Source organism: Trichosurus vulpecula, chromosome 3 (genome assembly GCF_011100635.1).
Source record: "Trichosurus vulpecula isolate mTriVul1 chromosome 3, mTriVul1.pri, whole genome shotgun sequence".
NCBI classification, from domain to species: Eukaryota; Metazoa; Chordata; class Mammalia; order Diprotodontia; family Phalangeridae; genus Trichosurus; species Trichosurus vulpecula.
In genome coordinates this window covers 211,740,936-211,767,160 of record NC_050575.1, presented here as the reverse complement: position 1 = coordinate 211,767,160, position 26,225 = coordinate 211,740,936, and the positions used below count along the sequence as shown (strand labels likewise).

At 39.4% G+C, this 26,225-nt stretch overlaps 1 protein-coding gene across 5 annotated transcripts in view; it reads left to right on the top strand.

Annotated features, from left to right (window-relative positions):
* The window catches only part of RBKS (ribokinase), a 135,551-nt gene that overhangs the window by 41,361 nt on the left and 67,965 nt on the right, over nucleotides 1-26,225 (top strand). For 3 of the 5 annotated variants that reach the window (XM_036749441.1, XM_036749444.1, XM_036749445.1), the window contains exon 2: nucleotides 13,954-14,086. In XM_036749441.1, coding sequence (XP_036605336.1) covers nucleotides 13,954-14,086 — 133 coding nt within the window. Of the gene's footprint in view, nucleotides 1-13,953; nucleotides 14,087-16,805; nucleotides 16,902-25,344; nucleotides 25,460-26,225 lie in introns of those variants that run through there. The other 2 variants (XM_036749442.1, XM_036749443.1) reach the window with 2 other exon arrangements.

Genomic DNA, 26,225 nt, shown 5'->3' with positions numbered 1-26,225 from the left:
TTGCTCCAATCTAATTTTTAAAGTAGTATTTTCTTCAGTGGTCTTTTGGACCTCCTTTTCCATTTGGCTAATTCTGCCTTTCAAGACATTCTTCTCCTCATTGGCTTTTTGGAGCTCTTTTGCCATTTGAGTTAGTCTATTTTTTAAGATGTTATTTTCTTCAGTATCTTTTTGGGTCTCCTTTAGCAAGTCATTGACTTGTTTTTCATGGTTTTCTTGCATCACTCTCATTTCTCTTCCCAATTTTTCTTCTACTTCTCTAACTTGCTTTTCCAAATCCTTTTTGAGCTCTTCCATGGCCTGAGACCCAGTTCATGTTTTTCTTGGAGGCTTTTGATGTAGGCTCTTTGACTTTGTTGACTTCTTCTGGCTGTATGTTTTGGTCTTCTTTGTCACCAAAGAATGATTCCAAAGTCTGAGTCTGAATCTGAGTCCGTTTTTGCTGTCTGGCCATATTCCCAGCCAACTTACTTGACCCTTGAGTGTTTCGTTGAGGTATGACTGCCTGTGGAGTATAGAATACTTTGTCCCAAGCTTGAGGGGCTGCACTGTTGTTTTCAGAGCTATTTCTACACAGCAAGCTCTGCCACACCAGCTTTACACCTCCCCCAAGAACCACCAACCCGGACTGGACTGAGATCTAAGCTGCTTCTGTGCTCCCGCTCAGATCTGCCACTTAATTCCTCCCACCAGGTGCGCCTGGGCCCTGAAGCAACTACAGCTGTAGCTCTGGAAGCAATCTCAGAGCTATACCACCTCTGCCGCCCCCCGGGCAGTGGCCGACTGTGGACTCCTTTCACTCTGTCCCAGCAGCTTTTCCCACTAACCTTCTCTGTTGTCTTTGGCGTTTGTGGTTTGAGAAGTCTGGTAACTGCCACAGCTCACTGATTCAGGGCACTAGGGACTGTTTCGTCCAGCTCCTGGTCTGCTTGGTCCAGGCGCGGCTCATGCTGGGCTTTGCTCCGCTCTCAGCCCCGTGACCATCCAGGCTGTCCTGGGCTGGAGCCCTGATTACCTCTGCTATTTCGTGGATTCTGCAGTTCTAGAATTTGCTCAGAGTCATTTTTATAGGTGTTTGGAAGGACCTGGGGGGAGCTCATGCAAGTCCCTGCTTTCCAGCCACCATCTGTTTATATAATTTCTGCTTGTAATTTCTGTTTGTGTTTTCTCTGAAGTTCAGGGTGCTGACTTTTTCCCCTGAACTAAGTGAATATGTCTAATTAAAGTGAGATTGTAAACCCCTTAAACTTGCTTTCCTTAGAAAAGCACATCAAAGAATCTGTGCTAGCAGCACTCTTCTGTGCTGGTGTTGTTGGTCCTACACCTCCACAGTGGCTGCTAGTAACCATGTTATTACAGTTATGTACATGTGAAGAATCGCAAAGATTGTAAGCAGAAAGAGTAGAGATCATAAAATGTTTTGCCCAAAACCTCATAACTGTAACCAGGACATCTAGAAAGTGGGATCCCACCAGGAGGAACCTTGGGAGTTAGCATGGGATTCCTCAGTTATTGTGTGTATATATGCAGTTTGGATGACTCCAGATCAATTGATATATGAGCAGCAGGTTTCTCCCTCAGAGGCTGTGATGGGGTCTAGTACCATATGGTTTTGCATAGAAAGATGGGAAGATGCCTAAATTTTTGTATATTTTGGAGGGGATCTATTCAGTGAAATGTGAACCCCTATCAGAGTCTATGCCAGCAGAAGGGCCGTGGCAAGGAATCACCTAGTGTAAAAGACCTTTCTTAAATACCAAGGCAATTTTCTTAACCTAGGGGAATGCCTTCACCTGATCAACAGTAACAAGGCAATAGCAGGAAGGCCCAAAAGACCCAGAGCAGGACCTGGACAAAATCTATCTGAAAGGATTTCAAAGGTATACAAGCAAGTGGCAATCTGGCAGAGGAAAACTGCCTAAAGGCTTTTTGATTGAATACCTGACAAGTAGAGTAAAGGGATGTGATCCCAGGAACCACCCAGTGCCCTCCGATAGTATCAGCAATCCCCTGAGTTCCATAATGACCCCAGTATGCACTAAAAGGCAAAACTGGCTATAGACACTCGGAGGTAGAAATGACTTACCTTCTGGTGTGACCCAGACTCCTTCTACCTGTTTAGCCCCATACTTAAGTTCCCTGCGCTTGCTCTCTTTTTCACCACACTGAAGTATCTCAGGATCTTGATACTGAAGCTCCTATGAGGGGACTAGGGAGGGTGGGGCTGAGGCCTCTGGCACCTTCCCAAGCCCCACACCTAACTCGAGTCCATGTACATGTTGACAGATTTCCCTTTTGCAGGCTTGCAGCCTTTGGTAGAGCCACAAGTTCAGTGACTGAGTGCTGAAGGAGGTGTCAAGTGGTGCAGGGCAGATGGTCTCTGTCAGAGACAGCCACAGTTCTGGTGTGGCACTACCTGATCTCCACAAAACAGGAGTCATCAGTGTAAAATGTCAGGTCACTGCAAGGGTAGTCAGTCAAATCTACTACACTGTTACAGTTATAAGGGGGCAACTTGGCTGCACCCCCCACAGGCAGATCGGGAAGAAGGGACACTGGGTTCAGGAGGCTGCATCTTTTTAAAGACACATCGTCATTTGCAAGCAGGGCTACCTTGTATTGTGCCAGCCTCTGGTTAGAGAATGCTTGGATCTGGTGGTACAGCAGTAAGACCTCAACCCAATCTCATGGGGGCAGTAAACAGTCAAAGGATTGCTCAGGACTAGGTCACAGACCTTGTCCACCAAGGTGACTGTAGCTACCACATCACAGAGGCAAGACAGAGCCCTTTTAACCACTGGGTCCAGTAAGATGAAAAAGTACCCAGTGCACCTGTGTTTAGGGCCAAGGGTCTGAGTGAAGAACCCAGAGGCTACCCCACCCCTCATTGTTCTTGTCCAAACAAGGAGAATGACTTCTCATAATCAGGGATTCCAAGTAGAGGAGCATGGAGAAGGGTTGCCTTCAAAGTAGCCAGCACATCCTTGTACTCATTGGTGATGATCAAGAGTTCAGAAATATCCTTCCTTGTCAGCCCAGCCAAGGGTCTGCAATAGCCAGAATGGCATGCATCTGATGTTTGGTTGTTGGAAGGCTGAGATTTTGGAGGACAGATGATTTTTGGAGAGATCCACAGAGAGTTGTGACTTAATAGAAAGCCTAAATACTCAACCTCACTCTTGCATGATTGCAATTTGTCTTTAGAGATTTTATGGCTTCTTTCTGCAAGTAGCTTTAAGAGCTGAAAACTATCAGACTTCCCTTTCTGAGTGTCATTGGGAATATCAGGAAGTGCCACAGTGGGTTTTGATTCATTAGCTTTCCCTGGCCTTCATAAACATAGGTGGCAGTTCCCTGCAGTTCACAGATATCCTTTCCATGCCACCCAGGGCATTGCACTAAGAAGTAGCCCCTAATGTCTGGGAAAGACCAGTTTACAAAGGCATTATGGAGTATGCAAGCATCTCAGATTTAAAAATCTTGACGTGCAAAGCATCTAGCGTTCTCACACAGCCTTTCAAAAAACTGATTTGGAGATTCATCCTTATTTTGAGTGGTGTCTTGGAACTTATTCCAATTTTCAGGCCTCTTAGCACACTCTTCCATTCCCTTAATTAAATATTCTCTAGCCAGCTTCAACCTAGTGTGGTCAGCAGGGTCATTTGGGTTCCATTGAGGATACTAGGGGGACCCCAGTTTGGTTGACTGCCTTATTGTTTGCCTCCAGGAGGAGGGAAACAACAGCTTCAATGCTAGCTTTTCTTTTCCCTGAGGAAAATAATATGTCCAATAAGTCAGTCATATCCCCCCAAGTGGGATTATGTATTGTTGCCTGACACTGCCTAATAATTGTCCCAGAATCTTCATTGAACTGGAGTGTCCTGGCCTGCCAGATGGCTAAGTCAGAGGGCATGAAGGGCTAGTGGATTCTGAACCAGACATTCCCCTGCCCCGAGGGTTTGGAATAATTTGTTCTTGCAGAAAGATAAAAGGCACGGTAACAAAGTCAGGATCAAGAGGTATATTAGTAACAGGTGGGGTATAAGTGGAAGGAGGTAGTGCAGGATAGAGAAAGGAGAGGCACCAGAACAGAGGGTGCAGGCAAGAGAGAATCAAGGAGACAGACCATGTCAGGAAGAGAACACCCAATATTTTAATAGCCTACATTCTTAGATCTCAAGAAGTTTTAATTCTTTTCATTAGTAGTGATCAAAGTTTCCTTCTTTGGACCAGATTAGAGACCCATGTGGACTTTTTTTTTAATATTTTAGACCAATCTTCACATAATTTTAGAGTTTTATTTTTAGTCATCCCCTTGTGAGTGGGAAGTTTTCCCTCCTCTCAGGCTAATAAGAATATCTTCAAGGGGGTATCCATCAGCTTATTAGGACTGGCCCCCATGATACCGTCATCAGGGTCTACTCACCTTGGCTGAGTGTAGTTTGAAGAGTGTGGAGGTCCAAGGATGGGTGTTCCTTCACCTAGAAAGTCCCTCGGTGGAAAATTTTACCAGAGTGTTCTTTAGGGGGTTTCTGCAGTGAAGGTTCTTTGATCCCTACAGCTGTTCACATCGTCCCCATCCTGGTTGGCTTGCCAGAACTGTACTGTTAAATAATGAAACTGGGCATCATCCAAATAAGCAATTTGTTTAGTAGTACATGCAATTACAGAAACAAACTGGGTTCAGGGCTCTCAGTAGCCAAGAACCCAGAACTTTGGTTTTTACTCTGTTAATAAACAGTTTGGAAGGGATGAAAAACAGAATGAAAGGGTTAAGACACCTGGTTTGTTTTTGGAAGAGGAGATCTAGAGACAGTGAAGTAAGGATGACAGTTGGCTGGAGGGGATTGGGAGACAAGAGACACTGAGAAGAGAAGAAAAAGGGATAGTTTTGTGACATTCTTTGAGTCAGCTGAGTCTTACAGGGGTAGGGGTGGGATGGGGAGAGAGTAATCTTGTGACTTCTCCAAACTCAGGTGACTTTGAGACTTCACAAAATGGATAAAGGCAAAATGGAGTCAGTGATGCTATTTCAGTGTTACAGAATTTTAGAATCAGTCATCTGTTTGCATCCCAATGACTAACTAGTTAGAACAAAGATTAAATGCCAAATTAGAGGAAAGGATAAAAATGAGAAGACAGTCTATGCAATTGTGAGAACTCCAACCTGACCTATTTAAACAAACCCTTGATTATAAATGATGGGAAGTGGACAAAATTGAAGACATTGACTTCTACCACCGCTGTTTCTCAGAGATGTTTAGCTGATAGAAAATAGTCACCAGAAGGAAGAAGATCAAAAAAAAAACCCTCAGAAAAAGAAAATGTTTCAGCCAGCAAACACTTGATCATCTCGCCAAGGCAAGAGACATAGCACTCAATGTGAAGACCCTTGAGTTTATCAAGTATATGAGTATATCAAAATTCATTTGCAAAACATTACCAAGGTGAAAAATTACAAGATTAACACTCCACAAACAGCAAAACATTAAGTGGAAAACATTCCAGTAGAGAACTAATCTAGTTGTTGGGTTTTTTTTTTAATATGACCCTGAAAGACTAGGAAATCGATAAAAAAAAAATTCGAACATATTTGTCAGCATTTCTGCAGTGATCTATTCTCTTCAGTGATGATAGTAGAACCACTATATTTTGACTCTCAACACTTCATTCCTTACATCAGGACTTAGTGATTGCGCTTAAAGATGTGAAGTCAGTAAGAGTGTCTGGATCTAACACAATACATACAGAACAAATTTGTGCTGGTAGTGACACCACTTTGAAAACACGTTAAGGATCAGTGTTTCAGGATATCTCAAGGAGTGGAAAAGATTATGGATGACATGCAAATAGATGGAAGATCTATGATTTCCTCATCACAGGTACTCCCTCCATCAAAAGGATTTGTTCAAGACCACATATGTTAAGGGACTCGTGAAGAATCCATCTACCACTATGTCCGTGGTGGAACTCAGGCCTAAGTCCATCACCCTATTCACAATGTACCATCTTACATATCTGCTCCCTCATCTATATAAAACTTTTATGAAAATAGTTTGTGAACTCAATAATGATAGATATCCTGGATGAAAACAAAAGGAAATAGGCCGACTTTTGCACATTGTATTCTATAGGTGTTATGTATTCATTTGCCTGGGAATTATAGAAAATATAAGATTTTGTGTGTTGTTTACTGACTACAGAAAAGCATTTGACTCAATAGATCAGAATACATGTTTAAGCCCTCAAAGCATTTGATCATACAAGATTCCATTATATATATGAGATATCTTAAAACAATTTTGCTCAGTGGACTGAGAAGTATCAGCATAAAGCAAAGCAGAAGACATATATTCCCAGCAATGGAGGATGTTTGAAGCAAAGTACAAATAGAAGAAAGATTCTCTGTTAACTAATAAACTGCAGATGCTTATAGTTACGGATAACAGTGTGCTTATTATATCAAAGCCTATAACATTACAGGCCTTCTAAAAGAGATCAAAAGAAGCTGACCCAGCTGTCCACACAGGAGAAGCAAAATGAGTAGAAAACTAATAATGGCTAAATTTAGACATGCATTTAGATGAGCAACTCACTGAGGTAGTCCATCAATACATACAATTTGGAAAAACACTACAAATGGCCAATGAACTGGGCCCAGAATTTATTAGGAGGAGGGGAGTAGTTTTGAGTGAATTCAGAAATTTTAAAAATGCTTTATGAATCTAAGTTTTTTGCTACTGCAAAACCCATCTTCCTAACACTGATATTCTCCCAATAATATATGACTGCAAATCACATAATGCAACAGTCTCAGAAAAGACCAATTGTATATGACCCAAATGGCAATGAAAAGACACATGGTAGATTTAAGTAGTCTGCAGAATAGATGCCAAGCATTTGTATCAGCAGGAAAGGAGGTAAGCCTGTCATGTATTGAAAGTGAGAGATAACAAAAGGACACATCTCAGGTGCTTTACTGGTATGCATGAAATGTTCAAAGCATCGAGGAAAGTCTCCCATCCTGCTGAGTCAATCCTTCATGGAGGATTTTATGGAAAAACATGGACAAGAATCACACAACATGAGATGGCATAGATGATTTGCAATGTGAAGAGAGTACCTACACCAGTGAAGTAATGAATCTGTTGAAATACAGAAATAATTTTGTCAAGATTTTAGAAGGGCATTTGACAAATGGCTTGGGTGGCCCAATCTCTTTATAAAGGATATTAATAATCAGTTTTCATTTAAAATGCAAATTATTAACAGATATAAACAAAAACATCATTTATTTTACCTCATACATATTAAGTGGGTAACAGTCATAAAAATGAAAGCAGTCATTGTCAAAGGGGACTACAGGAAGGAAGCACACAAAGAAACTATTGGTAGAACTATAAATTGTTCCAATCATTCTGAAAAACAATTTGGAATTACTGAGAAAAGTCCCTAAATAATTCATATCATATGACCTAGCAATTACACTACTATGTGTAATCCCAAGCTCAATGAAAGAAAGTCCCACTTAAAACAAAATATTCATAGTAGCACTGTTTAATAACCACCAAAAAAAGGCCAGAGGAAAAAAGTGGGTGCTCATTAATTGAGGAATGGCTGAATAAATTGTGGTAAATGAAAATGATGAAGTATTATTCTACATAACAAACAATGACTGTGAGAAATTAAGTGAAACATTGGAAGATGTGTACGTGCTAAGGCCAAACGGCCAATAGAATATACAGTACAGTGACTACAGTTATAAAAATGAAAACATCACAGAAGCAAATGAACTTGAATTAATTGCAATGAACAGTCTTGGTTTTGGAGAACAGAAGATGAAACACATCCCAGCCCTCCTGTCAGGAGAGAGGTACAAATCCACAATCAATAATAATGATAATAGCTAGGATTTTTTTGTACTTTAAGGTTAACAATGCACTGTATGTGTTTTTTGTTTAATCCTCATAATAATCTAGGTGCTATTTTATCCCATTTTACAATTGAGAAAACTGAGGCTGAGAGAAGTTAAGTAATTTCCCCAGGGTCACACAGCTAATAAGTTTCTAAGGCAAGGTTTGAGCTTATCTTCCCAACTGCAAATCTAACACTATCCACTGTGCCACTTAACTGTCCGACACAAAGTTTAGAGTGCTACCTAACCTGCTAGAGTGAGGATCTAAAAAAATGTTTGATGATCTAGAATTATTGGCCATGGGAAGATAAAAATTAACATTACTTTTGATTCCTACTGTATTGATTCTACAATGTAATTGTTTTTTGTAATTGTTAGCATCTGCCTGAACTCTGTAGTTTACTTCAGTACCTTCCATAAGTAAGGTACCATACCAGGGACTGCGGATACAAAAACAAAATCGTCCCTGCCCTCAAAGATGTTACATTTTACTGAGGGGGTTTTACATACACACTAATAAACAAGGTAGGGAGTGATTAGGATCAAGAAGAGATCATGGTAAAGTGCCCAAAGGATATGTTGGGAGAGAGAGAAAACTAACATCCAGAGGAAATCTAGAAAGGCTACACTAAAGAAGTGGCATCTGGGCTGAGCCTTGAAGAAAAGAAAGGGATTCTGAAAGAGAGAAATTATTTAGGCAGATGCCAGGCATGGGAGTCATGTGTCTCTGTAGAGGTAGGAGGCTACGTGGTCAAGCTTGGAAGAAATGTAGAATACATGAATGAAATAAGGTATTTAGGAGCCAGATGGTAGAAGGCTTTCAACATCAAGCTAGGGAATTTATATTTTATTCTAAACACAATAGAGAGTCACTGAAGGTCTCCTTTTAAGTGTTTTATTTTTTTAAAAAAGGCATTATGGTCATTTCCCCAATGGTTCAGCACCATCACCAATGAAACCCTCTTTTGTAACAAAGAAGTTTAGTTTTAAAAAATATATACTGTACGTGTAGAGTTTATCTGTTTCTGAAAATGTCTGCATCTATTCACCAGCTCTCTGCTGAGATGATAGTCTTGCCAAGAGGTGGAAGTCATGCTTCCCCATTAGCCCTGTTGAGTCACAGTTGGGCATTACATTGATCCGAATACTAAAGTCTGTAATTGTTTTCCTTTATGTTTATTGTAGTCGTCATGCAAACTGTTCTGCTTACATTGCTCTGCATCAATTACACAAGTCTTCCCAGTTTCCCTAAATTCTTTATAGTCATCATTTCTTATGGCACAGTAATATTCCATTATGTTCACACAATCATATATCACAGTTTGTTCAGTCATTCTCCAATCAAAGGAAAGCCCACTTTCCTCTCAGGTCTCTGATACTACAAAAAGTAAAAAATGGGAATAATGACAGCACCTCCCACAGGGTTGTTGTGAGGATCCCAGGAGCATTTAGCACAGTGCCTGGAACACAGTAGGCCCTCAGGAAATGCTAGTTTACAGCTCCCCCAATGTGCGTGGTAATATGCTTGTCTTTCCCCTGCTCTTCAAACAGTTGCTCTCTTTATCTTTTATTATCTTTGTCAATTTGATGGGTATGAGTTAAAATTTCATTTAATTTGCATTTATCTTTTAATTAGTGATTTAGAGCATTCTTCATATGGTTGTTGATAGCTTGCATTTCTTCTTTCAAAGAATATTCATGTCCATTTACCATTTAGCTTTTGGGAAAACACTGAAGGTTTATGATCAAAGAAGTGACCCACTCAGATTTGTGCCTTACTAATATTATTTTGTCAGCTGTGTGGAAAATGAATTGAATAGGAAATGGGGCTAAAAGTAGGAAGATTAGGAGACTATTGTAATAGTTCAGACAAGAAGTTCATATTCAGATATGAACTAAGGTTGTGGCAAAGTGAATAAAGCAGAGACTTATATGAGAGGTACGGTGGTGTTAGAATCAATAAAACCTGACAGCTGATTAAAGGTTATACATGAAGAAGCAAGAATCAAAGAACCTGGATAATTGGTAGGATGGTAGTAACATCAAAAGGAATTGGGAAGTTTGGTGGAATAGAGAGGATGGTTTATAGAGGAAGATGAGTTCTGATTTGTAAATGATGAATTTAAGCTGCTGGTAGAACATCCAGATAAGGATGTAGAATTGAGAAATTGATTAATACTCTAAAATACGGCTGTCCAACCTTAGGTTTTTATTGAAACAATAGACAATATATTTTGACTTGCCATTTTAGTGAGAGCTCTGCATTAGCTCAGCTTCATTTACTAAAGCATTCATGTAAATTTTTATGCTTGTAGGTGGCTGCATAAATCGCACTGCGGCTGGCGGGCTGCATTTTGGACAGCCCTGCTCTATAATATAGAAACCTATTTTTAGGGAGTGAAAGATTGATGCTGAACTAGCAACAGAGACTAAGGTTAGTCAGGTAAGAGGAGGGATTTTCCTGCAGAATGGATCCTCAACAGTTTTGAAAACCACTAAGATTTCAAGGATGAAGACTCTATGTGTATTTACATACATACATACATGCATACATACATACATGTGTGTATGTATACATATATACACAGAGAGTGAATTTATTAAGTACTCACTATGTCCTAAGTACTGTGATAAGCACTAGAGATAAAATTATAGGCAAACAAGATAATCTTTACCCTCAAGGAGCTTACTTTCTAATGGGGAAGGAAAACACATAAAGGGGAATTGGAGGGAAGGGATGAGGAAGAGAGTGGGGGCAAGGCTGCTGTGATGTGGTAGAAATGTCTACAGAGCAAGTTCAAGTAAGAGTAAAATGAGTATATCTAGAGCCCTTTCTAAAGTAGTATTACAAGCCAAGGAGTCATCAAAGAAAGAAAAAAGCAGGGCCTCAGGGTGAAGTTTCTCAGTGAGGAGGTAGAAATGAAGTATAGTGAATGAATAGAGCCAGGATATCTTTAGAAATTAAGACATTGGTAGTATATCTGACCACTAGGCATATATCTCAAAGAAGTAGAAAGAACATCCCATACACACCAAAATATTTGTAGCACACTTTTTGTAGTAACAGAGAATTATAAACAAAATAGATGCCCATCAGTTGGAAAATAACTAAATAAATTGTGGTATATGAATGGAATGAAAGTTATTTTGCTGCAAGAAATAATTAATGTAGAGGATCCACAGGAAGACTTCTGAACTAAAGCGAAGTAAGAAAGACCAGGAAAACAAGATGTCCAATACCTATAACAATGTAAGTGGAAAGAACAAAAAAAAATTCAAAACTGGACTCTAATTATGACCAAGCTTGGCTCCAGTGAAGTGATATGAGGATGCACCTCCCTCCATCCATTCTTTACAAAGATGGGAAACTATGAGTGTGGGAGACTGAATATACCATTGGACTTAATCTTTTGGTTTTGCTGAATTGCTTTTCTTTCTTTTTTATTCTGTGATGTAAGAAAATGACTATTGATGGGAGGACGGATATATTGGAAAATGAAGGTGATGCAACAACCAAAGATAGCAATAACAATTTTAAAAAGACATCACTGGTAACCTGTAAAAGAGCAATTTTAACAGGGTGCTAGAATCAGAAACCATAATAAAAGGGATAAAGGCAGTGAGTGGAGACTGAGGAAATTGAGGCAAGGATTATAAAGTACTCTTTCTTCCTGAGAGTGTAGCAATGAAAGGGAGAAATTATATAGAATGATAGCTTGAGATAATGGCAAGCTCAAGAGAAAGGGGTACGGGTGAGGAGTGGAGGTGGGGGTGCGTGCGCTTTAAGAATGAGGAGTCCTGTGCAAATATTTAAGTCACTAGACGAATCTAAGAGATAGAAAAAGAGTGACAAGAAGCTGAAGGATGATCAAGAGGTCAAAGCTGCCAAATGTGATGGAAAGGAATGGAATTAAGGGTACAAATACAACTATTAGTCTGAGAAAAGGAAGATTAATTTAATAGGGATAAATATAAAGTGCAAGGCTTGGGTTTAATCAAATTATTTTCACAAGTACAGAAAACAGAAGCCTTGGCTAGACAACAGCTCACATGAAAAAGATACAGGATTTTTATAAATTGCAAGCTCTATTAGTCAACAGCATGATGTGACAAAGAATGAAGCCAACATGATCTCAGGCTGAATTAACAGAAGCACAATGTCCAGAATGAGGAAAGTCAAAGATTTGCAGTTGGAAGGAACCTTAGAGATCCTGTGGTCCAGGGGATCTTTTGTATCATCGAGCCTTTTGACATTCTGGTAAAATGTATGGACCTCCCCCCCCCAAAGAATGTTTTTGAATGCATAGGATTACAAAGGAAACTAATTATGTTGAAATATATTTATTGAAATATTAAAAAAACAAAAAACAAGTTCATGGACCCCATGTTAAAAACCCCTGATAGTCCATCCCCCTTATTTTTAAAGACTGAGACCCTCCCCCCACAGAAATTCAATGATTTGTCCAAGGTTATACAGGTACTGACCCAAGACTGGAACCTATACCCCTTGACTCCAAATCTAATATTATGTCCACTATACAGTGGCCTCTCCATAGCTGATATTCCTACTGGACCCTACTTTGATCACATTGTATGACCTCGAGTACTATATTCACTTCTTGACACCATCTTTTAGGAAGGACATTGGCAACTTGGAGACCATTCTATATAATCATCTCTTGCAGAAGCTAGAGGTATACATTCAAGAGAAGAAGGGACTTAGGAGAGCATGAGAGCCACCATGAAACATTTGAATTTTTTGGTGGGTAGACATTGCAGAAAGGTAGAATTAGGGCTGTCTAAACATTTGACAGCTGCTTAGTATGCCCTGTCGTTTGAGATCATCAAGAGGGGACTAGGTAACCACTTTTCATTGAGGAAAGAGTCAGGAAGAGTCCCTCCTCAAGTGCAGCTTGAACTAGATGGCCAGCATACTCCCTTTAGATTCTGTGGCTGGGCAGTCTGTTTTAGCTTCATTATTTGTTACCTGATAAAGCACCTAGCCCTGAGGAAATTAGATGGAAAGAGTCTGATTTTGGTGAAAAGGCAGAACATGATGAAAGCCCTGGATCAGCAGGAAGGAGAACAATATATTTGCCTGCTAGTGAGAGCAGACTTGAGTAAGGCAGCTAAAGTGGCGAGGACAAGGCCAGTCATTCAAACAAGTATTTATAAAGTGTTCACTGGCCATTGAGCATTGTCCTAGTCTTGGGGGGGAAAGGGGAAGAACAAAGCAGCTGAAGATGTTCAATCAACAATACATTTATTGAGTACTCTTTGCCTTCTAAGAGTATAATATCCTATTAGAGAGACAAAAGAAATACAGTTACAGAATGTGCACAGTAGCATATCACTAAATACCAAAAGTATTCTTGAAGAAAAAAAAACCCTACCTGAGACAAAAATTAAAATATAGATGATTTTGAGCTTCTTTTCCCTATCTCCAAGGGTACTTGGTATCTTTTTGCTGTTCTCTACTAGCTAAAAATCTCTATTCTCACCCTTGTTCTATTCCTTTCCCTCATCCCACCCCCCTCCAGATTCTCCCACACTTCAAAATTAGTTATTTTTCCTGCTCCAAACACTACTCCCAATTTCTTGTAATTGTGTCTGATGTGAACCAGGAGGAAATCATATTGCCCTAATTCACACTGAGGAATGAATGAGGAGAGCCCCTTAATTCTCTGAAGAGTATCATTATGATTAATAACTTGAGAAAATCTCTAATTAGTAGAATTTCTTACAGTAGAGCAAAATGAAGAATGGAAGGCAAGCTTGGGGTTAGAGGTAGAGATTCAGGAGCAGAGCAGACATCTGGTAGCCCCATATAGCATACCACATAGATCTGATAGGTATGAGTGCTATTTAAAGTTCATTGAAAAAAAAAAAAAACACTGATCTGGGTTAGTCTGAAAAGGCTTAATAAAGAATAGTAATAGCTGAATATGGCACTTTAAAGTTTATTTTTCTGTTCTGAACAACTTAATTGCCATTTCTGTTACCCATGTTGGTTTTTTTTTCTTTCTTGGTTATAATAGCCTTACATCACGTCTGCCAAAAATTGGAGAAACCATCCATGGACATAAGTTTTTTATTGGCTTTGGAGGAAAAGGTGCTAACCAGTGTGTGCAAGCAGCCCGGCTTGGAGCCAAGACTTCCATGGTGTGCAAGGTAAGTATAAGGGAGAACAGAGAGATTTATATGGGCCAAGTGTCCTGATTCTTTTGTCCTTCAGAACTCTTCATTGGTTTTACCATCACTGGTTTCTATGGCAAGTGTAAATTATGCAAGATACACTGCCTTACTAATCTCAGAACCAGTATTTAAAGTGAATATGAGAAACATTAATAGAGTTTCTGTGGATTTTCTCATCCAGCCTCTAAATCACAACCAATCAGCTATTATTTATTAAGCACCCAGGATCACAGATTTAGAGCCAGAAGGGATCTTATCTAATCCTTCCCTTTCCCTTCATCTTAAGAATGAGGAAAATGAACCACAGAGAAAGGAAGTGACTTGCCTAATGTCACAGAGGTAGTGAGGGAGAGAAGGATTCCTGGTACCCTCTAACACCCAATCCAGCCTTTTTTCCACTGTTCCACATGATTTCCTGCTGTATGATAATTACTGTGTTAGGTGCTGAGACACCAAGATGAAAATCAAATAGTCCCTGCCCTTAAGAAGCTTGTATATTATGGGAAGATAGATACAAAGCAAGTACTTAGTAATTATTTTTGGAAAGGAAGCACTAGAAACTGTATCCGAAAAAGGCCTCATGTAGGAAGGAGTGCGTTCCTGGCATGGGGGAAAGCCTGGGCAAGAGCGGGGGACATGAGTAATATGTAATAAATCTGGAAAGGTAGGTTGGAGCCAGATTGCGATGAGCTTTTAAATGCAGAATAGAGGAGTTTTGATTTAATTCAAGAGGGATTAGGGAGCCCCTGGAGCCTCTTGAGTAGGGAAAAGACATGGTTAGACCCAGAATATCCCTTCAGCAGCAGTGTGAAGTATGGATTGGGGAAGAGAGATTGGCAAGAGAGGAACAACTTGGAAGGCTATTTATGTATTCCAAATTGGAAGTGATGAGGTTCTGAAGTAGAATGGTGACCATATGAATAAAGAGAAAATGACATATTCAGAAATTATCGTGGAGGTTTAATAACAATAATAATAATAATAGCCCTCATTTATATAGCACCTACTATGTGGGAGGTACTGTGCTAAGCATTTGACAGATATCTCATTTGATACTCACAACAACCCTGGGAGGTAGGTACTCTTATTATCCCCATTTTCCTACAGAGGCAACTAAAGTAAACAGAGGTTAAATAACTTGCCAAAGGTCACACAGCTAGTAAGTGTCTGAGACTGAATTTGAACTCTCATCTTCTTAACTCAAAGCCCAGCCACTGGGCCACCTCACTTCCAATAGACACGGCTATTGTTAAATCCTACTTTCTGTAGAAAGCCTTTCCCAATCTCTAATAATTCTGGTGCCTTCCTATTTCCTATTTATCTTGTATATATCTTTTTTGTATATAGTTGTTGGCATGCTGTCTCTCTTCATTAAATTGCGAAGTCCTCAAGGGCAGAGGTTATCTTTTGCCTATCCTTGTATTTCAAGTGTTTAGCAGAGTGCCTGGCACACAGTAAACAATAAATGTTTATTGACTGACTGCTTCTCAGATTTGGGGGAGAGGGGAGAGAACGAGGGAGAACAAAGAGTTAAGGATGACTGATATTAGGGTTATGAGAAGGCTGATCACATCTTGCCAAATTCCAACCCTGGATCACTCCCACCATTCCTCTTTGTGATTCTTCTTCACATTCTACTTAATTGACATGAAGGAAATCACAAAACCTTGCTGATTGAGTCCACTACAGATTTATGTTATTTGATCCTAACTAGGCCTTCAGGCAACAAGGCAATGCTTCTATAACCTAATCAGCTCTCAATCCCAATCTGCGTAAGAGCTGTCCAAAACTTCTCTTCTCTCAAGACTCCTACAGTACCTCCTCTCTATACCCTCTCAACAGAAGACCTCACCTTCACACTTCACTGAAAAAAATTGAAACTATAGGCCAAGAATTCCTTTATCTTTATCTCACATCATTCTGATAATATTCCCCACTATCTCCTTCAGTTTTGTCTGTGATGAAGTGGGGACCCTTCTCCTTGCCATATTCTTTACATGCACCCTTGATTCCATCCCCTCCTGTCTTCTCCAGCAGATTGCCCTCCCATCATCCCCACTCTGTTTAATTTTCAATCCCTCTCTACTTGCTCCTTCCCCTGCAGCCTACAAATACACCCATGTCTTACCCATGCTTAAAAAACCACTCACTTGATCTTCTTAGACCTACTATGTATTATTCTATATCTATTACTCCCCTTCTTAGCTAAACTCCTGTTGTTAAGTTGTTTTTCAGCTATGTCTGACTCTTCATGACCCCATTTGGGATTTTCTTGGCAAAAACACTGGAATGATTTGCCATTTCCTTCTCCAACTCATTTTTCAGGTGAGGAAACTGAGGCAAACACGGTTAAGTGACTTGTCTGAGATCACACAGCTAGTAAATATCTGAGGCCAGACTTGAACTCATGAAGATCTTCCTAACTTCAGGTTGGGCGCTATGCACTGTGCCACCTACTAGCCCTCTTATGAAAACCATCTAAACTAGCTGTCTCTGTTTTCTCTCCTCTCCTAACTTTCTGCAGTCTAGATTCTGACCTCATTATGCACATAAAATTGCCAGTGGTTTCTTAATTGCCAAATCTTATAGCCTTTTCTCAGTCTTTATTCTTCTAACCTCTATTGCATTTAACACTGTTGACTGCCTTCTTTTCCTGGATTCTTTCTCCTTTCTAGGTTTTTGTGACACTACTCTTTCTTGGTTCTCTGCCTATTCATCTAATTGACTCTTCTTCAGTCTTCTTTGCTGGATGTTCATCCATGCCACACCCACTAACTCTGGATTTCCCAAGGTATGTTTTGAGCCCCCTTACATTTTCTTTCTCCACTACGTAGTTTCGACAGGTCTCATTGATTCAGTTATGATCTCTGTATAGATGATTCCCAAGTCTATATATCTCTTCTGAGCTATAGTTCCATATCAGGGAGCTATCTCCAGTCACCCTGAGTCTTGCAGCTAGACCCAGATGGCTCCAGAAGAGAAAGTGAGGCTGGTGACTTTGCACAGCTCTCCCTCACTTAAATCCAATTCACTTGCAAGTCATGGCATCACCTTCCTGATATCACGGTCCTCTTCCAGAATGAAAGACAAACAAGAACAACAACAAACAACAGTATCGCCAGTTGCCTATTGAACATTTCATAATTATCTCAAAGTCACTGTGTCCAAGTCAGAACTCATTATATTTTCCTCACAGACTCTCCCTCCTTCCAGACTTGTCTATTTCTGTCAAGAGCACCACCATCCTTCCAGTCACCTGAGATTGCAACTGCAGTGTCACCCTTAATTTCTCACTTCCACACATCTCTCATATCCAATTAATTGCAAAATCTTGTTTCTACCTCCACAATACATCTTATATAAGTCCCCTTCCCTCTCTGCTCACATTACTCTTGTATCAACAATCCAGCTAACAGCTTCTGTGGGGGTGTAAGATCCACCAACAACCAGCACCCAGAAAGCTGCTAACACAGGTCCTTTTGATCTGCTTTACTTAAGGAAAGCAACATTAAGGGGTTAACAATCTTACTTTAATCCAGCATACAAATAACATCCACCTAGTTCAGGGGAAAAAGCCAGCACCCTGAATTACAGACCAAATACAATTCGCAGTTATCAACATCTGGGCGTACAGCTGGGGAGCTCATTAGAACAGCTGGCCAAGAGTCACATGCCACTCCTGCTGTGGCTCAGAGCTCAGAGTGAGAGTGCTAACCTCTGCTTATATATGCTGTTCAGGGCCCCAAAGGGCCCTGACCTCACCCAGGCTGGGTGTGGAAAAGTTCCCCTCCCCCAATTTGTATCACATCAGATACAAATCAATGGCTCCCAATTGTCTCAGTGCTGAGAAATACAAAAACATCCCACTTTATCTGCCCCATTCAAACAAAGGCCAGAATCATTAATGGTCAACAGCAAAAAGTCCCACCTTAATTACTATTACAACTCTCTACTCTGCCACCCTGGTTCAGGCCATCCATTGCCTCTCCTGAATGATCTTAATAGCTTTTCAATTGGTCTCCCTGCCCCAGGTCTCTCCCTACTCCAATCCCTCCTCCACTAAGTGCCAAAGTGACTTTCCTAAAACAAATGTCTGACACCCCCCCCAATAAACTCCAGTGGTTCTTTATTACCTCCAAGATCAAATTAGAAGTGCTTTGTTCAGCATTTAAAGCTCTTCTCAACCTGACCCCCTCCAGCATTTCTAATCTTCATACATTTTACTCCCTTTCACACATTCTACAATCCAACCATATTTAGAATAACATCCAATCACCTTGGTGTTCTTCACGTACAGCACTCCATTTCCTGTCACCACTACTGGTTTTTCCCTGTGCTAGGACCTCTCTACCCCTCACCTCTGCCTCTGAGTACCCCTTACTTCCTGCAAGGCTTGATTCAAATGTCACTTCTCCAAATGGCCTTTCCTGATCTCGGCTTCTGGGACTTTCTCCTTTACTGTTATCTTCTATCTGCTCCGTATGCATATTGTATATATCTGTTTCTATACAGATAAGCTCCTTGGAGAAGAGAGACTATTTTTGCTTTTCTTTGTATCTCCCAGTGCTTAGCACAATGTCTGGCACAACAAGTTTAATAGATACATGTTCACTGATTAATTTGATTGGTATCTGATATAGAAGTAGGGAAATTCCCAAGATAGGTGGGTTTTAGGGAAAAAGATAATGAATTTTGTACACCTTGGGCTTAAGATGTCTGGAGTATCTAGTTACAATTGTCAACAGGCAGTTACTTGATGGAGAAGTGGGATTCAGTCAGGAGAGAGATTAAGGCTAGATATATAGATATGGCATTCATCTTCATAAAGGTGATAATTGAACGAAATGAATTGATTGTGTTTGGATAGATTTAACTTCAGCAACAAAGCTTTTTAGATACTTAGCGAAGTAGCTGGTGTTTTACTCATCTTTAAATTATTTCCAGCTGGTGTGATGAGTGGCAAACTTTTTGTTTTTTGCTGTGATAAACATTTTCAGACTCTCCTGCAAACAAAAGACACACATAAGTTTTTATTTACATTTCTCTCCATTTTACTGAAACTATTTGAAAATAAGCCATAAGAACCTATGTTTTTTTTATAAACTTTTTTATTAAATACTAAAACTTAAATATACAATAAGAAAAGAAACGTATTACGAACTTAAGAAAAGAGAAACTTAAGAACTTAAGAAAAAAAGAAAAAAAAAGCATTGCCTTGTGCACAGCAGAATGTAAGAGAGTATTCAAAATATACAGCAACAAATTTGCATTTCAAGAAAACCTGTATAATAAATACTATACATTGTGTTGAGAGCTGTCCATCTTTTCTTTGCTTCCTTGTAAGTTTAATTTTTTCTCTGCTGTATACTTTTTACTTTGTTCTTTTTTCCCCTTTCTTCTCCCCCTCTCCCCAAGTTTACACCTAAGCTCAGAGATATTTTTATATATATACACACATATATATATATACACACATATACACACATATATGTGTGTCTCTATAGGTATATATACATATATACATGTACATACACATATACATACACATATGCATATACACATAAACACACACACACAAAGATATGTGTATTATGCATACATATACCCATATGTACATACTTACATGCACATACATATATTTAGATATCTATAATCATACTCATAAATATACAAATACATTCATATGCCATCTATGTAAGACCATACTATACTTATTTGTCCTCTGTTTCTCTGAGGGTGGATAGCCTCTTCCTTCATAAGTCCAGGTCTTTCCATATTTTTCCAATCCACCAACTTATTTCCTACACCACAGCAATATTCCAACCTTATACTGTCTAGTTATTTTATATAGTCCAACACAACATTGATGAATATGGCTGACAGTGTAGTTTCCCTATTTTTCTCACTTTGTCCAAGATCATAATTACCACCTCTTCTTTTTCCCTAACAAATTCTACTCCTGGTCTTATTTTATATTTGTGTGTATCTCTTATTTCCTATCCTTCCTGACTCCTTTACTTTACTTCTACCCACTACCTTGCCCTGCTGTTACTTAACCTACCCCCCCCCAAGAATCCCTCCCTTATCCTTCCATTCCCATTAATCTAAACACCCTTCTATACCCCCATTTGTCCTATCCCCTCATATTCCTCTCTAAAGATTCCTCTCTTATTCTCTCCCCCCTCCCTATCCCCATAGTGTTTTATTTCTTCCTGAAATTAGAAGACTTTTATACCCTTCTAGATAGATATATATGTATTGTTCCTTCTTGAACCCATTCCCCATGAAAGTAGGTTTTCAGAACTACTAGCCCTCCTCCCCCATCTAATTCCCTCTGTGTTGATTCTTCCTCTCATATCTCATTTGTATAAGATAATTACTCTTCTTAGCTGTTCCTAAATGGTTTTACTTTTAAAAATCATATCATAGTCAGGTCTACCCCAATCTGTGTTACAAGCTACCCAATTATTAATAACAATATTAGACATACATTTTACATTTCCTCATATAAAAAGTAAATACCCTGTCCTTATTGAGTCCCTTATAATTAGTCTTTGATATGTACTTTGTATTTCTCTTGGATCTTATATGTCAAATCTTCTATTAAGTTCAAGTGTGGGGTTTTTTCCAACAAAATCCTGAAAGTCTGACAATTTATTCAATGTCCTTTTTTTCATTCAGGATTATGCTTAGCTTTGCTGTGTATGGTATATTTGGCAAGAACCTACATTCTTGCCAAAGGTGAAAGGGTTGTTGCCTTCATCTTTTGCATTTAATAAAATTTGAAGATTCATTTATACCTTGGGATATTTTTTAAAGGGTATTTATACATTTTTAATGGAAATAAGGCTTGACTGATTTTTTCTTAGGGAAAAGGTGGAAAGAGCAAGTTCAGTACGTTGCAGATTTTACTGAAACATCTCTGAACTGTCAGCCTTCAGTTCCCTATTGTGTACAGCACTTTTCTCTCCACAGGATTCCTTCAATGATTTACAGGCTATGCAATTATCGTTTCCCCTATTACTGAAGTACAGCTTTATTAATAATATAATAGAATTCACCTCTCCCTGCTTGATCAAACACATGCAAAATGAAGAATTCAAATGAAGAAAACCTCATTTTACAAGAGTGTCTTAGGATATATATATATATTTTTTTTTTAATAAATTTCTTTATTTATTTTTAGTTTACCACGCACGGTTCTACATAGTTTTGAGTTCCAGTTTTTCTCCCCTCCCTCCCCCCTCCCTCCCCAAGACGGCATGAAGTCTCATATAACTGTCATGTATAACTTCACATTGAATTAATTTATGCACTAGTCAAGTCGTGGAGAAGAATTTTGACCAATGGAATGAATCATGAGAAAGAAGAAACAGAACCAAAAAAAAACCAAAAAACCAAAAAAAAAACCCCAAAAACAAAAACAAAAGAGAAGCAGAAAAGGCGAGCATGTAGTGTGCCTCAGTCTGTATTCAAACTTCGCAGTTCTTTGTCTCGATGAAGATAGCATTCTCCATCGTGAGTCCCCTGGAGTTGTCCTTGCCCCTTAGGTTGCTGAGAAAAGCACAGTTTGTCAGGGTTGGTCCTCACGGAATCCATATATCTGTGGCTGTGCACAACGTTCTCCTGGCTCTGCTCCGCTCACTCAGCATTATGTCGTGTAGGTTTTTCCAGGTTGTTATGAAGTCTGCATCATCCCCATTTCTTATGGCACAATAGTATTCCATCACCTTCATGTACCACAGTTTGTTCAGCCATTCCCCAATTGATGGGCATCCCTTTGATTTCCAATTCTTGGCTACCACAAAGAGAGCCGCTATAAATATTCTTGTACATATGGGTCCTTTTCCCGCTTGCGTGATTTCTTTGGGATACAACCCTAGAAGTGGTATTGCTGGGTCAAAGGGTATGAACATTTCTATAGCCCTTTGGGCGTAGTCTTAGGATATATTTTTAAGCTGAATTGTTCATCATTAAATCAATCAACAAATGTTTATGAGCAGGATATATACAGTGAACTTTTAAGTGTTATAAAGTATGAGAGTGGTCTGCCTTCAGGGAGTTTACAGCCTAGCTGAGGAGATAATGCATATTCATATAGTTAACCAACAATACAAATTTGTGTCTGATGTGTCAAGAAGTGGTGTAGGAGGAGGAAGAGATCACTGGGGGCTAGGATGATCTGAGAAGGCTCCAGATCAGAGGTGAGGCTTAAGATGGGCATTTAAACCCTAGTGAGGCTTGGATAGGACAGAAGGAAAGAAGGCAAGAATTTTAAAGGTGTTTTCAGGAGATAAAGGAAAGCCAGCATGGCTAGATTGGAAAGAGGCAAGGTAAATGCCAAATTATGAAACGTTCACTGTAAGCCCTAAGAAAACCGTTGGAGATTTTTGAGAATTTCAAAGGAATTGAACAGTCAGTGAATCCAATAGCTTATTTTTATTAGCCACCTACAATGTAGTGAGTACTACGTTAGCACTTTCCCCAAGTACTATAGTAGATATCGATAATAGCCAAGAGTCAACCTTCATATCCTGCCTGTGTTGTACCAGGCACTGTGCTGAGTGCTTTACAAATTTTATCTCATTTGATCCTCACAGCAACCCTGAGACATAGGTACTAGCTTTATCCCCATTTTACAGATAAGGAAACTAAAGCAAACAGAAGTTAAGTGACTGGCCCAGGGTCACAGATCTAGTGAGTGTCTAAGGTTGGATTTGAACTCAAGTCTTCCTGACTCCAGGCCCAGAGCTCTATCTACTGCACTACCTAGCTGCCACTAGATCTAGAGGATGCTGATACAGAAAACAAAATAGCATTTCAGCGCACATTTATTAAGTGCCTACTATGTTCCAGGCAATGTTCTAGGTATTGGGGATTACAGGTACAAAGAGACAATCCCTGCCTTCAAGAAGCTTACTGTATGCAGGACATGTAGCATATATACAGATAAACATAATACAAGGTGGAGAGTTAGTAAGGAAAAGAAGAAATCTGACCAAGCACTCTAGGAATATTTAAGGAAGGAGAGGGCAGTAACATCTGGGGAGATCAGGGAAGACTTTGCTGATCATAGACAGGTACTGAGTTTTATTTGTCTTTGTTACTTCCCTACCATCTAGCAAAGTATATTATTAGCAATTAACAGGTTTTTGTTGATGAATGAATGAATATCATGGCTATTGCATAGAGATTGAAGTTTATATTTATAGACTGCAGCCATGGAACTTATGGAATCACATCACCTGTTCTTTTTTTTTTTTTTGGTTTATACATCTATTCTGTGTGCTTGTAATAGAACTTAAGCACTGCTGACCACGATGAGAAATAAGATAATACAGTTTCTGCTAAAACTAAACAGGTTGGCCTGGACTTGACAACCTAGAACACTAATTTATTTAATCACAATAATATGGCAAAATGTTAAGGTTAAGTGACTTGCCCAGAATCACACAGCTAGTAAGTGTCTGAGGCCAGATTTGAACTCACAAAGATGAGTCTTCCTGACATCAGACCCAGCCCCCTATCCACAGTGTCACCTAGCTGCCCCGCTAATGTTGATGCAGGCTGTTCTTGTTACATGAAACAATAGTATTTTCTCCAGTGTGAAAGCCACTTATTTCTTCCCAATTTTTTAACATTTTTATTTAAAGTTTTGAATTCTAAGTTATATCCTTCCCTCTTACACTTTCTTCCCCCCTCCCTGAGACAGTAAGCAATCAGATATAGGTTATACATGTATAATTATATGAAACATTTCCATATTAGTTATTTTGTACGAGACAACTCAAATAAAAGGAAAAAAAAGAAAGAAAGTGAAAAATAGCATGCTTCAGTCTATATTAAGTCAATATCAGTTCTTTCTCTGGAGGCAGATAGTATGCTTCATCATTAGTCCTTTGGGATTGTCTTAGATCATTATATTGCTGAGAATAGCTAAGTCATTCACAGTTCTTCGTTGTACAATATTGCTGTTACCGTACAATGTTCTCCTGGTTCTGTTCACTTCACTGTGCATCAGTTCATGTAAATCTTTCTGAAAGTTTTTCTGAAATCATCCTGCTTGTCATTTCTTATAGCACAATATTCCATTATAATCATATACCATAGCTTGTTTAGCCATTTCCCCCCAGTTCTTAGCCACTGCAAAAAGAGCTGCTATAAATATTTTTGCACAAATAGGTCCTTTTCCCTTTTTTTGGATGTCTTAGGGATATAGACCTAGCAGTGGTAAAAGCCACTTATTTTTAATAACCAAAATGGTTAAACTTGCTTTACAGCAGCATAAAAAATAAAAAATTTCCAAAGGAAAGAAGAAATCATAGGATTATTTATTATAGAAATGAACAGATGGGACACAAGATAAACTGATATGAAATTTCTCTTTCCTTGGCACCGTTAATTTACTTCTATAAACCACACTTCCCTGTAGTAAGCCAGAATTCCAGCTGTGATGATGTAAGTCCATTTGGTGGCACATGGAAAAACCACTGATGTTGAGCTAAGGGAAAATATATGTTAAGAAATTGTGAATAAGAATAAGAAGCATGAATTACATCAATATTTTTGTAATGATACATCCACTAGAGAGACATGTAATGAAACACTTACAGGAGTTTGGTGTGTGTAGTCCATGTACAACCAAGTCATAGGCCAGGGTAGCCCAGTGATGCTTGCTGATGATAATTGAAGATAAAAATTCCTACAGATGTTTAGAAAAACAAAGTGAATATCCCCAGGATGAAGAGATTGCACAGGCATCCTGCACAAGACCTAACCAGATTTGTTTGAGTACTCCCCTCCTCCTCATATGTTCTTTGGCCATAAATCAAATTAGCACTGCTAACGTGGAAGCAGAAAGAGGAAATCATTTCAAAACATACTGAAGTATATTCCAACATCTAACATGTCTCCATTTGCCATAAAATTTTTTGAAAATGGGTAATTCTTGTTTTTATTTCATAGGATCTTGGATTTAGAACTGAAAGGGACCTTAGAGGCTATTAAGTCAAACCCCCTCATTTTAGAGATGAAGAAACCGACACAGTTTGTGACTTGCCTAGAATCATACACCTAGTAAGTGCCTAAGGCAGAATTTGAATCTCAGTCTCCTAGGAAACAGCATACACAGGAGGCAACTAGCTCTCCAAGATAGAGAGGTTGCCTCTGTACCAACCTGGTAAAATAGAAATTAGCACTCGATTTTCTTTCCCTCATATCTCTCCTACATGCAGGGACTGGGAGGAAAGAATCTTGGAACAGATATGCTTAGTCAAACAAATCAAATTCCCACATTGGCCATGTCCAGAAAATATCTGCACCCAGAATCCATCGCCTCTCTGTGAGGAGGTGAGTAACATGTTTCATCATCAGTTCTCTAGAATTGTGGCTAGTCATTGCATTGAATCTTTAAATCTTAAGTCTTTCAACGTTGTCTTTACAATGATGATGTTACCGTAAGAATTGCTCTCCCGGGGCAGCTGGGTGGCGCAGTGAGTAGAGCACCGGCCCTGACGGCCCTGGAGTCAGGACGACCTGAGTTCAAATTTGGCCTCAGGCACTTGATACATGTACTAGCTGTGTGACCTTGGGCAAATCCCTTAACCCCAATTGCCCTGCCAAAAAAAAAAAAAACCGAGAATTGTTCTCCCAGTTCTGATCACTTCACTCTACATCCATCCATATAAGTCTTAAGTTTCTCAGAAACTATCTCTTTCATCTTATCTTATGGCACAATAGTATTCCATTATATTCATATGCCATAATTTGTTCAGCCATTGCCAATTGATGCATACACTATTAGTTTCAGGTTCTTTGACTCCATAAAAAGAACTGCCACAAAGAATTTTGTACATGTGAGTCCCTGAAGGATAGGAAGCAGCATGTGCCAGGCAGTTCACACCATTCCCACCACCTTAACCAGCACATGCCCTTAGACCTTGATGGACGCAGCCCAGGACTCTGAACCCAAGAACTCTTAGAATAGCAGTATCTCCTAAACTACCAAACCTAATTACAACCTATAACCTGCAGCCATCCTTGAAGGGAGTAGTCATTATTGAGAAGGGGCCCACCTTTCCCATCAACACCAGTAATAATTGCTGACCAGCTGCCA